Here is a 14,680-nt window from a genome sequence, read left to right as displayed (position 1 = left end):
GTGCACATAATTTACAATTACTGATATATGAGTGACATGTCAGAGCCTTTTGCACTTTCACAGCTGCCTCATGCAGCTTGCTGCACGTTTTCTGCAATCCTTCCTGGCTAAAAAACTATTTACTATTAGTGCAGTAGAATTTTTTAGAACCATTCCTTCAGTACAAGTAACAATAAAACACAATGAAAACACCTCACAACATGTAAAACTCTATTAGTGGAAAACAGTACATATTTTTAAAAATAAAATACTTTGCAGAAAATTGTGTTTTTTTAGCAATGTTATATGGATTAATAAATATATATAATAACTGCTTTAGAAGCTTTAGGTTGAGCTTATGTTAATAATTTATATTTTGTTTAATCAGCAATCAAAAGGATCCTGGGAGGATCATGTATTTGTAAATAAACACCTGCTAATGAGCTCAAACACAGATTTACAGCTTGATTTTGAAAAAAGTATATTAAAAAAAAAATTAATGTAAAAAGAAACAAATAAACAGGTTGTTCAAAATTAATTAACAATTAACAATTATTTTAATTAATTTAATTAATAATTGAGAATATTAATGAAAAATAAAGGTGGTGTATGAGGAACACTGTTCGTTAAACTTTTCTCATAGATGCTAATTTTAAAATGCTAGTGGAGCAAAAACAAGGCGTTTCTTGTTAACGTGCTGATGGAGTTATTAAAAACATTTTCACACTGTATTCTAACTCTTCTATATATTATATATACATATTGGCCAAGCAGTCACTAAGTCATTTCTAATGCTACTTCTATTACCGCATAACCCACTGATGCTAGCTGATCTCAGAGCTTATCTACTATGCTCCCATCAATCTCCCATTAGAGACAGATGGAGGACTATGAACGCACATCAACCAGAAAAAGGTGTTATTTCCCAACTTGACAAGCTCAAGCGATTGATAATGGAAAGAAGACCTTTGCAAAAACTGAGGTGCACTACAGATTCCTGTGGAATTGGACACAAGCGGAGTTAATCCTGCTTCCAGAGACTATTGCCAACTATAGCTATATGATGGATGAATGCAAACAGGCCAGAAGCTTTAACGACAGAATGTTGTTTGAGATGAAAGGAGAAGGATCACTTTAACTTTGACATTTTAATTGATGTCTGTTTTTAGATCTCGCTACACAAGCACTGCGTGCCTTGCTTGCACCTCTTATTTTAAGAATGTTTTTTCTGCTCTGTGCAACATGGAAAAGTGCACCCAGTTAGAAGAAATGAATCAAAACAATTTATTAATTCAACTAATTAACTTCAATTAGTCTTACAATGAAAAAGGGTTACCAGCCAGTATTTTCTTAAAAATATGTTGAATTCCTCTGCTTATTATTTCAAAAAGTCCATATTGTACAGTTATGTTAGTGACAGTGAGCTACCTGTGGGCATTATCAAGAAGATTTTTTTTTTTTTTGCCAGACTGACTGTAAATTACAAGTGATATGTGTTGTAAAGGTTTCAAGAAGTAGATCACAAACACATTGTAAGACCAAGAGTTCAGATTTACAACCTTAATCGTAACCTACCTTTATCCTGCCGCTCACCAGATGTGTGAGAGCCTCGTGAAACTTAAGCTGGGATTTTATATGGGCGTTTAAACAGGTAAGATGAAGAACAGTGAAAATGCTGGCAGGGGGTGTGGGACAGAAGCCAGGTCAGGTCAAAGGTGGTCATGATAAAGGAAAGGAAAGAGGACCGATGAAAAAGCCCTACCTTCAAACCTATATCTCTGAAGTAGCAACATTTTTACAGCCTTTGTATTGCGTGCGACCATTGCGATTTAAAGATAGCCATGCTGCCTGTCATCTAAGTATAACAATAAAAAACAAGGGAAACATTCAGCTATCACTGCAAAAGTTTTCAAACTGTTTTCACTGTTTCAAAAAGTCCTTGACGAAAGCCAACAACTCTTGATTCCTTTACCAGCTTATTCTATTTTATTGGTTCTTCCCAAATATAAAATCTTTGTGCTTCCTCACAGGAAGGTTCAGCACAACCTGTAGAGAGTCCATCATATTTTAAAAGAAATATATTCATATTTTACTCTCAAAGTTAACACGCACATTAACAGTGAACCGCTTGATGTGCAATAACAAGGAACTATAATTTTTCTGAGCTCAGATGACATCTTGAGTCAAGGTAATCCGGTGGTTATATATTTTACTGTTACCCACCTTTAGATTTTTCTACAAAATTGTGAGGCAGATTTTGTTCTTGGTATAGGTCTCAATATTTTTTTTGTGTGTGTTACTGCAAGTAGTTTTATGTATATCTAGGCTTTCTTGTGTTGCTTTAAGAGGATGAGGATCAGCCACAGGTGTTTTGATTTTTTGTCTCAGAGGATAAAATACTTCTTGGTCATAAATATATGAATGTGCAGTCATGGCAACCCTGAGATCCAGCAAAAGCTCAGCTGAAGCTTTTCTGAAGATACTTTCCGTTATGCGATAGCTGATCATTGTGTCAATAAACAGTTTCCAGAAACTCTCGGGAGAACATAAATCCAGGTGCACCACATGTCTTTTTAAGTCCATAACTGCATTTTTGGAAGTAATTTTTCACTGGTTTGCATGTGCAGGTTTGCTACCAATGAAAGAGTCTGGACAAAATCCTCCTGTGCTGCCAGAAATGCAGCTTCTTTATAGAGGTATTGTTTGCTGCCTCCCAGGTGTGCCAGCAGACAAGCGTGTGAACCTGAGGGCCTATCTGGATGACTTGATTTGCTGGCTATTTGTGGATGCAATGATTATTGACTGATGAGTGAAGGAATTTAAAATCTAAAGCCTGCAAATGCAGTTAAGCAACAATAACACAGCTTTGAACTATCATAAAACTCCACGAAGGAAGAATTTTTTCCAGTAATGAGGAAGAGTCGGCCACTGTGGGCTATTATTGATTTTCAGTATCTCGTGTGAACTTAGATCATTTGGAAACTCATCACTGAGTAATCCAAGAGGGCTTTCCCACGCTGAGGAAGAAGCTTGTCATTTTACTCCCATAAATTATAGTGCTGTTGGTGTCCAGATACCTAATTTTATGTGGACACTAGAGAATTGGGATTATAATTTTTTGAGTAAAACAGCAGATTTTTTACATTTACACAAACACCGTGAAGCAAGTTGATTTACCAGGACACCTGCGGATTATTTGATAATAGGGGTTTTTTTTAAAGCAGGGCTTTAATAAAATATTATGCAAACTATGTACAAGATTATCAAAAATGATCAAAAACTACATTTATTGGATATTTATTTTTGACTGTTTAACACCAGCAAAGCAAAAACGATGAAAAAACAGTCCAAAAAATAACTGCGTCATATCCTAAATGTTCATGTTGCACTGATTTCCATCTCTCAAGCTTCTGTCTTTCTCTAAACAAGACAAAACTAGTCACATGTAGTCAACTTACACCAAATCACCAAACCCTATTCGCATGTACAGTTGATAGTTATGAAAGACAGGCATTATGAAAAACTGTTTTAAAAGACTTTGTGAGGCATTGAATGTTGTGGATGGCTTTCAATTCGTTAACATTTCATCTCAATTGCTGGTTTGTTGTAATTAGAGCAGGTATAACACGGTTCTTCAGATGTTTTCTCATATATTTATTAATTGTGCTACAAAGCATTAAATACTAAATTGCTGTAACAATGTATCTGTCTGTCTTTCCAGAACATTCACCGTTAACCAGGATTGAGCTTTTGTCTGAGGTTTGCACGGATATTTATTTCACTAATAAAGCGCTACACATCTAACATGGGTACACAAGGCCTTCTGGGCTGCGTTCTCCTAATCACTTGCCTCACCTTATCAAATGCTGGGCTTGTGAAAAAAATCCTACGGCATCGACGACAGACTTTGGCATCCCCTGAAGATCAAAACATAACCCTCCCGAGAGCAGATCCTTTGGTTTTCAACCACGTCTATAACATTAATGTTCCTGGAAGTTCCTTGTGCTCAGTGGACCTAGACACTACAGAAAGTACGCACCTTCATCCCAAAGATGCACCAGTCTCCTCAGGCCATCACATGACCGAGTACACGCTCGACGGGGAGAACCAGATTGTCTTCACTCACCGCATCAACATACCTCGGCAGGCCTGCGGTTGCACCGACCACTTGCCCAGTCTAAAAGCCCTCATGAGCCGGCTTGAGATGCTTGAGGGAGAAGTTTCAGCTTTGAGGGATCAGTGCCACAGTGAAGGGGCCTGCTGCAGTGCTCAGGTCAAAGGTAGGTCTAATTTTTCCATCACGCTGTGTCAGTCACATTTGCCCGTTAGAGCCAGCAAAGTAAAACAATCCTTTATTTATCAGACCCTGCAATGAAAAGTGCTTTGTAACCCCACAAGTCTCGTTCATGAGTCACATCTGTTCCCTTCATCTGCTGAGAGTTCTTTGGAATTTAACGTGGGGGTGTAATTTTAGCTGTACAGTAGAGGACACCAGCTCATCTATTAACTTTGCATGTTTTTTTGTTATTTTTTGGATCAGTAAGGGATTATATAAAGTTTTGTCAGTACCAATGAAAACAAGAAAACAGTAACTGCTAAAATAAGCCGGAATAGTTTGGCATTTTAGGAAATACACATTCGCTTATGCATCTGTTGGCTCTTCATAGCATACAGAAAAGTCTTTCTTCACTGCCAACTCTCAACAAGAAAGTCAAAAAAGCATGCTTTCTCCAAATGTCAAGCTGACTGCATTTGTCATTGTTATGCTGCATTTTTTTTAAAGGTGAAGTGGGAACAAAACCTTACTGTAATGGTCATGGAAACTTCAGCGCTGAAACCTGTGGCTGCATATGTGAGCCTGGCTGGAAGGGACCCAACTGCACCGAACCCGAGTGCCCAAAGAACTGCTGGGACCGAGGCCACTGTGTGGATGGAAAGTGCAAGTGCTTTAAAGGCTTTGCTGGAGAAGACTGCTCATTTGAGGCCTGCTCTGTGGACTGCAGCGTGCACGGCCAGTGCGTGGGTGGCGTTTGCGTCTGTACGGATGGTTTCTTTGGCGAAGATTGTTCTCAGAGCAAGTGCCTCAATAACTGCCTAGGCCGTGGGCGCTGTGATGACGGAGACTGTGTGTGTGATGAACCGTGGACTGGCTTTGACTGCTCTGAGCTTATCTGCCCCAAAGACTGCTACGACCGTGGACGCTGTCTGAATGGAACTTGCTACTGCGATGAAGGATTTGCCGGTGAAGACTGTGGAGAGCGCATCTGTCCGAACAACTGCCGTGGTAATGGTTTCTGTGTCGATGGCCAGTGCGTCTGCACAGCTGGCTACAGTGGAGAAGACTGCAGTCAGCTCACCTGCCTGAATGACTGTAACGGTAGAGGAACCTGCTTCAGTGGGATGTGCATCTGTGACACAGGGTATCAGGGTGAAGATTGTAGCCAGTTGGCATGTCTGAACAACTGTAACAACAGAGGCCAGTGCATAAATGGACAGTGTGCGTGTGATGTTGGCTTCCAGGGAGACGATTGCTCCGAGCTGTCCTGTCCAAACAGCTGCTTGCACAGGGGGCGCTGTCTCAATGGTCAATGCGTATGCGAGGAAGGCTTCGCTGGTGAGGACTGCAGCATCCGCACATGCCCTTCAAACTGCTACGGCCGTGGAGAGTGCTCCGAGGGGCGTTGTTTATGCCACGCAGGCTTCACTGGTGAGGACTGCAGTGAATTGAGCTGCCCCAACAACTGTAGGAACCATGGCCGGTGCATCAATGGTCAGTGTGTCTGTGACGAAGGGTTTGCAGGAGAAGACTGCAGTCAGAGAGCTTGTCCCAACGACTGCCTGACCCGCGGTTACTGTGTTGACGGAGAGTGCATTTGTCATGAAGGCTATTCGGGAGACGATTGCTCCGTGCTCACCTGTCCAGATAACTGCAACAACAGGGGGCGTTGTGTCGACGGAAGATGCATGTGTGAGATCGGATATGAAGGAGAAAGCTGTGCAATGATGAGCTGCATCAACAACTGCCAGGACAAAGGGCACTGCGTGAACGGTCAGTGTGTCTGCGATGAGGGATACATCGGAGAAGACTGCTCACAAGGTAAGAGTCTCTAGACAAAAAAAAGGATTTGACAGTTCACAATTTTAGAAAGTTTCCATGTGTTAACTAAGTGCACCATAAAAGCAAATGCAGAGTGATGTAATTTCCTTCCGTTCTCAAAATTCACTCACCACTCTTCTTGAAAGAAACTATTCTGGTGAATATAAAAGAGGGTTTCGGTTTTTGTGCTGCCCTTGTCTGTACTCGGTTTGTGCTTTTTTGGCAGTTCTTCACACCACAACCAGATGTGTGTCTGGAGTTTGCATTAGCTCTACGTGGTTGATATTCACTGACTTGAGGGCCTGAGAAAATGTCTAATACAACACCCTCAGCTGTTTTTTTTTCTTGATTTTTTCCAGTATCTCCTCCAAAGGACCTAACTGTTGGGGAGGTCACCAGTGAGACTGTCGGCCTGTCCTGGAACAATGAGATGCTGGTCACAGAGTACCTCGTCACATATGTGCCCACAATTCCTGGCGGTCTTCTCCAAGAGTTCACTGTGTCGGGAGACAAAACCGCTGCAACTGTTAAAGAGCTTGAGCCTGGTCTTGAGTATCTGATTAATGTCTACGCTGTTCTGAGTAACAAAAGGAGCATCCCTGTGAGTGCACGGGTGGCCACAGGTATGCCATATTTGTTTCTGTGTTCATTTGCTGTGAATATGGTTAGAAAAAGATACTAGACATTTATTAATTCTCTCTCTGTCCCCCCTAGACCTTCCGCAGCCAGAAGGGCTAAGATTCAAATCAGTAAGAGAGACCTCAGTCGAGGTCATTTGGGACGAGCTGGACATCCCCTTTGATGGCTGGGAGATCTATTTCCGCAACATGGTGAGTCTCCCCATCTCTGCTGAGGACTTGCCTGCATTTTATTAACCATCAGGGGAAAAGTCAGAGGTGATAAGCTACGACAGCTTATTGAAAGTCTCAGCAATACAAGGATTTATTTTAGTGGTAACCATTAAATTTGCTTTGACATATGGAAAAGTGAGGGATGTTATAGAACTGTGGCTAAAACTGCTGCTGAGATACCAAGGCAAAATCCAACCAACTCTTCGAAAAGGAATGAATGTGTCAGCTGATAAGTCCTTTTAATATTCTGTAGCCTTAAAATGTGTTGTCCTTTTCTGACCTTCAAGCTCCTGCTCCTGCCTTTTTGTGCCTTGCATGAAGAAATATACTGCCTGCGGTACACTAAACATAGCATAACCTAAACGGTAATGAAAATGCTAAAACAGAGACACCATGTTTTAATGCCAAAAGCTGATTTTCTCACAGCAGTCAAGTTTAATGTAAATTTTCTACTTTAACTTGATTTGCATATTATGTAACTTTTACAGAAAGAAGAAAATGGAAAAGTTTCAAGCACCCTTCCACCCTCTCAGAACCAATTCTTCCAATCAGGGCTTGGACCAGGACAGGAGTATGAAGTCTCCATCAACATCATCAAGAACAACACCAGAGGACCCCAAACAACCCAAACATTCACTACCAGTGAGTTTCCTGCACACAGAATATTTACAGTCATGCAGTTTATGGCTGCCTATCATCAACTCTCGACCATAATCATCACATTAGAGTCAGAGAAGATTTTAATTTTCCTGCACTATGTGGCAGCTATTAGTACTTTTGCACTTTGACTGTGTCTGCAATGTGAGCTAGAGTGAAGAAAGAAAAGAAGAACTACAAGAAGAAATCCCAGGTGGCTCTCCATAGTCCATCTAACAGATTCAGGGTAAAGAGTAATAACTCAAACTAATTGAAGCTGAGCATAGCATATCCATGTCATAGTTGTTTTTTTCTCCTCTTCCAATAAATCTTTTGCTCTTAGCTCTCGTCCTTGTCTCGTAGAAACTTTTATTGCCGAGTTACTCCATACATTAAGTTATGAAATGGTTCCAGTTCCTTACGCCATCAATATGGCACGTCAAGCCAGACAACTTCCTTTGAGCATGGAAAAATCATTTAGTTAACAGGACTGTGTTGATGGACTCTCTGGGTATCACACCGTTTTGTTTCTGATGTCATTTATTTGTATAGGCTGAAAGTCGACACAGAGGAATGATAGAAGCGAGGTTAAACTTTTCATACCCTTGTACCCCCAGTGGTCCTTTTTTAGCATGGATCCAAAATATGGAGGAAAAATGTCTCCTCCACATGTTAACACAGGAGATTTGTCAGGTAGTGGCATGACGTCAGACTTAAAGGGAATCACATTATGTTTCATAATGACTTTTCCTGTTGTGGTGGTTGATATCCAAGTTGAGTTATGCAAGATGTATTTTATGTTTAAACACGTACAAACAAAACAACGATTAACATCTCTTTATCCAGGTTTTCTTTGTGAATTTGTATTGTGTATTTTTAGATAATGAATTACACATACAGAGACTGATTAAATCTTTGTTAGAGACATTTCTCTTCTTATTGACACCAAAGGTAGACATAACTTTTTGGAAAGGTACTTTTTAGCTTGCAAGATGACACTAGAAGAGATGGACATAGCTTGCGGTGCCATGAATTGGTATTGATGTTACCGATTTGGTGCTGTTTTTTTAGCCAAACATGAACATATTTGAAACCCTAAGCAGTTGCTTGGTTAGCAAGCTACATGTATTAGCATCTTCTATGACTTTATGATGCCGAAATACCTTTAATCTTCAGGATAACCAAAGTGGAAACCAGCAGTGATACTTAATATTTTTGCACTGACAGTGCTAACTTGCTGATTTTTAGCAAAAGTGTTCACCATACTCAACAGCTTAGGTTAGCATGATTAGCAAAATTAGCTAAATAGAGCCAAATATACAGCTTACATTGATTACAAATAAGTTATTATGTTTGAATATTAAGCTAGAAAAAAAGAACCCCTGGATGCATCAGTTTCTAGGACAATTACCACTCTTCACATTTTTTGTCTTTCAGTGAATCAGTACCTCTGTTGTGGTTAGATGACATCACGTTTCTTCATGCATCTTTTCTCCCCTCTATATCTCATCCAACTTTCCTTCTCTTACCAAATTGCCCAATCTAGAGATTGATAGCCCTCAGCAGGTGGAGGTGAAGGATATTACGGACTCCTCGGCTCTGATCAGCTGGTCTCAGCCAGTGGCTCCCATGGATGGAATCACCATGTTTTACATGCCCAGCTCTGACCCTTCAGATGAAAATCGTGTGGATATATCCCCCCCAGACAAGCAGTATAGCATTGATGGTCTGAGGCCAGACACCGAGTACACAGTGTCGCTCATTTCCAGGAGTGGAGACATCACCAGTGACCCTGTCACTGCCACATTCACTACAGGTTGTCTTGTGATAATAACTGTATTTTCTGTTTTGGTTCACTGTATTGTTATATTTTGAGACTTCTATGCATTTGTACACTACAAACTAGAGCAGTCTAATGTTGTATTAGTATGTATTTAAGGTTATTGTATGATTGTAGGTCAACAAGTGTCAAGTCATTACATAATTAATGAAAGAAACTCTGTTTATGTAAGCACTGGATGCCCCCACGAACCTTCAGACTGTGTCCCAGACAGACAACAGCATCACCCTGGAGTGGACCAACAGTGAAGCTGATATTAGCAGCTATCGGGTAAAATACAGTCCCATCTCTGGGGAAATTCATGGTGAGGAAGTGTTCAAGCGAGGACCAGGCGATAGCACACAGGCTACCATCACCAGTAAGTATCACATGGATTAATACAAATTAAGCTTGACCACACACATGCAATATCCAGAATTGCATTTGTCACCCAACATGGATATTTAGCTTCCGTCTTTCTGCACCGCAGGGCTAAAGCCAGGTACAGAGTACGGGATTGGAGTGACTGCTGTGAAGAATGAGAGAGAAAGCCTCCCAGCTACCACAAACGCAGCAACTGGTGAGAGACACTGCTGAACAGCTGTCCAAACACTCCTCCTTCACACCGCTTCATAAACACACAGACAGATAGGATGTGTTGATACAAATTGAGTGGTGAAATGACACTAATGAGCTGTTTATCTACCTCATTTTTCTGTCAGACCTCGATCCTCCCAGAGATTTTGAGGAAATTGAATCCACAGAGACGTCTCTCAGCGTCAAGTGGCAGAAACCTCAGGCCAAAATCAGTGGATACAGACTGGTGTACATCTCCAGAGACGGTCAGGTTGGGGAGGTGGGGTTCCCAGCTGCAACGACTACCTATCATTTGCCCAATCTGACTCCTGGGATGAGCTACACCCTTACCTTGACTGCAGAGAGGGGGCACAAAAGGAGCACACCCGTCTCCCTGTCTACATCCACAGGTGGGTAGGGAACCATTTTTCCACAGTTTAAATGAATAGAATGAATAAGAACGCATGCATTTTTAGTTAAAGGCTCTGTTACGTTCTTCAGGATTTCTTCGAGGAGCTAAAGTTAAAAGGATCTACAGACAGGTTCAGCTGTTGGAGTTCAGGGGTGTCAGCATCATTAATTCTCTTTTATCTTACTGTTCATTGGACAACCTGAGATTGTTGCTCTCCACTGTAAAAAGATCCATCTCCTATTCTTTTTTTAAAATTAATTAAGATTGGTTTATAGTAACAGCTGCGTTTTTTGCATATATAATGCTAATCGCAGCTTTGTAACCAAGGCAACCAGGACTGAAAGCTTGAAAATGATCATTTGTGTACATGTTTAGAAATACAAGTAGAGATTTGCTGGCTGGAAATAAATCTGCTCCCGACCAGCACCAAGAAACTATTATTTCATCTGTTACTAAACGATGCTTTCTCGATTTTCTTGTTTTCCTTGTAGCCTCTTTCACATTTTATTTAGCTGACTCAGATGACCGTGAGCTAGCGACTCCTACAGGCTTGGAGGACAATGTCATTAGCTTTGTGTATCTAGACCCCTCCGAGTCCCAGTTTTCTGGGACCGAGCCTGAGGATGAGCCTGGAGTGCTGACTGTCTCAAGTGTCACGTCTGATGGATTTGATCTGTCATGGAAACTAAAGGCTCGTGGTGTCTATGATAGTTTTGCACTAGAATATAAAGACACTCAGCGATTGTGGGACATGAGAGAGGTTCAACTTCCTGGAGATGCCCATGGCTCTAGAATCCATGGCCTGACGGCATCGACAGAATATCTAATAAAACTTTATGGAATAACAGGTAGCCAACGAGCTGCGCTACTTGAAGCTGTTGCAATCACAGGTATAAGTCTCTCTTTTAGGGTTTTTCAGCTTCTTCCTTCAGTGGAAGCTTTTGATTAGAGGCCAGACTGATATGGCTTGCATGCTGGATTCTTTGTTCCCAGATTTCACAAGACTTTTTTTTCCACTGAAACCATCATCTGCATAACCTTTGGCATGAGTCCATTTGAACCTAACAAATGTCTCTGTTTTTACAAAAACCCATCTCGTTTGATTCTTTGGTTCCCAAAGTTCAAATGCAAGAAGAAATCCACAGTGGCATCAGTGTCTAGCCTGGATTATTAAAGCTATCAAGCACACTGGTTTTCTACTGAGCTGGTTGTCCCAGTTTCTTCTTGTACCTGAGCTTTTAAATTAAAGCCTTGTCCCATCATTAACCCCGTTTAGAGAGATGAGTGATTCTCTAATAGCAAATTAAACTAGGTCGCCTGCATGTCTCATGACTAAGACTCCTGAGTTGTGTTTTACAAAAGCCGAAAGAACGTGGCTGTGCATGGCTTCAACTTAATTTGAAGACAACTGTATACTTTCACACCAGTGGACTATGCAGAGTCTTCAGAAAGTTAATGACCCTGCTTCAGGTGTCATTAATGCCTTAGCAATGGCTTGATGATTTAGCCGTCATAATATATCCATGATTCAGGTAGAATAAGGACAGCATTTTGTGCAGAATTATTATATTTTTATGTTAACCCATTGTTTTTCTTCACATGATCTTTTTACAGTTTCCAGCAGAGCCAATAAGAAATTCATTCTTTAACCTTCTTTTATTCACTTAGCACCCAAGCCCACATCTCCAGATGTGCTTACGCTGAGTATCAAAGATGCCTCAACGCTCCCACAGTCTGTTCCGGATAATGAAGCTGTTCAAAACCCAGACATCCTCGATACTCTAAATAATGAAGTAACTTCCACTTCTGATTCTGGCGGGATAAGCTCCGGTGCCGAGCCTGACAGCTCAGGCTTGGACCTACTCGGGGATCTCACAGTCAGTGTTACCGCCACTAGTGTAAAGCTGGCATGGTCCGCGCCCGATGAGGCGTTCGATAGCTTTTTGGTGGAGCTTACTGCTCCGTCAGCAACAACGCAACCTCGTGTGACCACGGTACCAGGAAATATGAGGAAGGCTGAAATAGAAGGGTTGTCCCCTGCTACACACTATGATATTACATTGCAAGGGCTGGTGGAAGGGGAGCGATCTTTACCTCTCAGAGTTTTTGCTACTACAGGTACATGGAACAAATATTTCTTATTGTAGCCCTTCATCTCAATCCATCATCATCATATCTTTTATCTCCTATGTCTGAACATTTCAGAATGGTTCAATCATTTCTTTTTCCACAGATACTTCATGTTTTATTGTAAAAGATAATCCTCATTGATCTAATCTTGTCTTTTGCTGAACTTTTAAATCCTCACAACAAAGTATTAGGTCCACAAAAAATCTGAGATTTTGAGATTTAATGTGCATTTAACAAAGAGACTTCTAATTTTGAAAGTTGTTTTTAGTTTAACTTAAACGAACAATATAAAAGTGATGTCAAATGAAGGAAAGTTCTAACATGTTGTTGGTAGAATTTGTTAAAAGTTAGAATACTTCAAATTATATTAAGAATATGTTATTTAATTCTGATAATGAACTCAAAATTAAATATTAGTATTCAATTTTGACTCTAATGTCAAATATATTGTAAATATACAGTATACTGCAATATATCAAATATACAACATTCAATACTTTAATATCAAACATTTTAATTAAGAGTGTAAAACTTTTTTGAAAAATTATTTTGTGATTAAAATGATTAGAGTTTAATATTGTTCAATATTTAGGAATTTTATTTTATTTTTTTATTTTATTTCACAAGTCCCTCAAAGGACTCTTACGATACTAAAAGTTTGATGCTTTATTGTGTTTTTATTACAACATGATGATGTCAGCCTGTGATGTTCATATGATATATTACTTGATATGGCTTCTTGAAATATTTTAACTTTGTCCTTGGGCGCTAATAGTAAAGGTCAAGGTCAAATGCTTAGCCAATCTAGGTACTAGTTTTAAGCCAATCCTTAAAAAATTCAGCATAATATTAAGTTTTTACTGATTTTTTATATATGGCATGACCTTGACCTTCACCAAAAATGTGCTTAAGCTATTATTGGTATCCACCATTTGACAAAATTTCAAAATAATATCTTGATAACTGTTGATGTTAGACTGCTAACTAACAAACAGGCAGACAGACAAAAGACAAGCAAACAGAACCAATTACACATTTTCCGCCCTTCGGTGGGACAAGAAGATGGGGAGAATTTAACCCTCCAGTTTTGTGCACCCCACCCCCCTTACTTTAGTGTTCCTGGTCAAAATTGAGCGGTCTGTTTTAAATTAACACAAACATTTTTCACCACGAAATTCAGTTGAGTGGGCCCTACAGTTGGTTGTTCAGTAGGTCATTCAGCCAATGGGGGGGAGGTTGAGTGTATTCCCATTCATTTGCTATGGCACCACAGATGTAACAAGGATGATTAAAACACTCAAAATTCAATGAAAGAGGTGATCATCACTTTTATGTGTTCAAGTGTTTGCAATTTTATCTCAAAATCTTAGATTTTTCCCCCACTGTGCTCCTCATACTCCTGATGTACTTTTTTTTTTTCGCCTTAAAATGAAATGCATAATCCATCTTCCTGTCCAGCTGACCCCAGTCTGATATGTCTATCTACCAGAGATGCTGACGCCAATGGTGGTGAACCTCACCATCTCTGACATAACATGGGATGGCTTCACTGCATCCTGGAGCCCCACGAGTGGGGACTTTGACAGCTTTGTGATTGAGATAACAAACCTGGAGAATTTTGCAGAGAGCCAGAACCTCACTCTGTCCGGAGACGCTTTGAGCCTGGGTATCTCTGGGCTGAATCCCAACACCAGCTACATGGTTGGCCTGTATGGGATGTATCAGGGCTCCTTCCTTGAACCTGTGTACAGTGAAGCCACCACAGGTACCTGCAACTTGCAGCGTTGCAGCCTTTTGTCCTCTAAACTGTCCTTCTTTTCCATGAATAATTTCTACTAAAGTCAACATCTGTGAAGCATACACATAAATAGCTCTGTTGTCTCACTCTCAATGGAGCATCTTCACCTCGCAGCATGAAACAAGAACATCATGATAATAACGCAATTGTTGTTTATGGCCTCAATGTCCAACACCCTGGACACAGTGCACTTTACTGCTTCATCTTAACCAACATGCCGTTTACCATTCCTCACCCTCCAGCCACTGATTCTGTCTAGCTGAGAGAGGGCAGGGTGATGCGTACATGTGCCTCATCACTGACCCAAACCCCTTGACTTACCTCCGACTGATCCCCTTATCCCAAAGTGCATGAAGCCCCCCTCTGCCATCCCTGCATCGTG

General features: G+C 40.6%; 1 protein-coding gene across 8 annotated transcripts in view; it reads left to right on the top strand.

Moving 5' to 3' along the window:
* tnca (tenascin Ca) overlaps nt 1–14,680 on the top strand; it is a 55,152-nt gene that overhangs the window by 23,295 nt on the left and 17,177 nt on the right. For 3 of the 8 annotated variants that reach the window (XM_076886722.1, XM_076886721.1, XM_012918841.5), the window contains 12 exons: nt 3,701–4,259; nt 4,763–6,076; nt 6,436–6,699; nt 6,791–6,906; nt 7,416–7,569; nt 9,110–9,379; nt 9,576–9,761; nt 9,873–9,962; nt 10,105–10,368; nt 10,862–11,260; nt 12,039–12,488; nt 13,990–14,265. In XM_076886722.1, coding sequence (XP_076742837.1) covers nt 3,785–4,259; nt 4,763–6,076; nt 6,436–6,699; nt 6,791–6,906; nt 7,416–7,569; nt 9,110–9,379; nt 9,576–9,761; nt 9,873–9,962; nt 10,105–10,368; nt 10,862–11,260; nt 12,039–12,488; nt 13,990–14,265 — 4,258 coding nt within the window. In that variant the 5' untranslated portion in view covers nt 3,701–3,784. The remainder of the gene's footprint in view (nt 1–3,700; nt 4,260–4,762; nt 6,077–6,435; nt 6,700–6,790; nt 6,907–7,415; nt 7,570–9,109; nt 9,380–9,575; nt 9,762–9,872; nt 9,963–10,104; nt 10,369–10,861; nt 11,261–12,038; nt 12,489–13,989; nt 14,266–14,680) is intronic. The other 5 variants (XM_076886724.1, XM_004549926.5, XM_012918843.5 and 2 more) reach the window with 3 other exon arrangements.

The sequence above is a fragment of the Maylandia zebra genome, linkage group LG7 (genome assembly GCF_041146795.1).
Source record: "Maylandia zebra isolate NMK-2024a linkage group LG7, Mzebra_GT3a, whole genome shotgun sequence".
NCBI lineage: Eukaryota > Metazoa > Chordata > Actinopteri > Cichliformes > Cichlidae > Maylandia > Maylandia zebra.
Note: the sequence above shows the minus strand (reverse complement) of the source record. Positions and strands in the feature narration are given on the sequence as shown.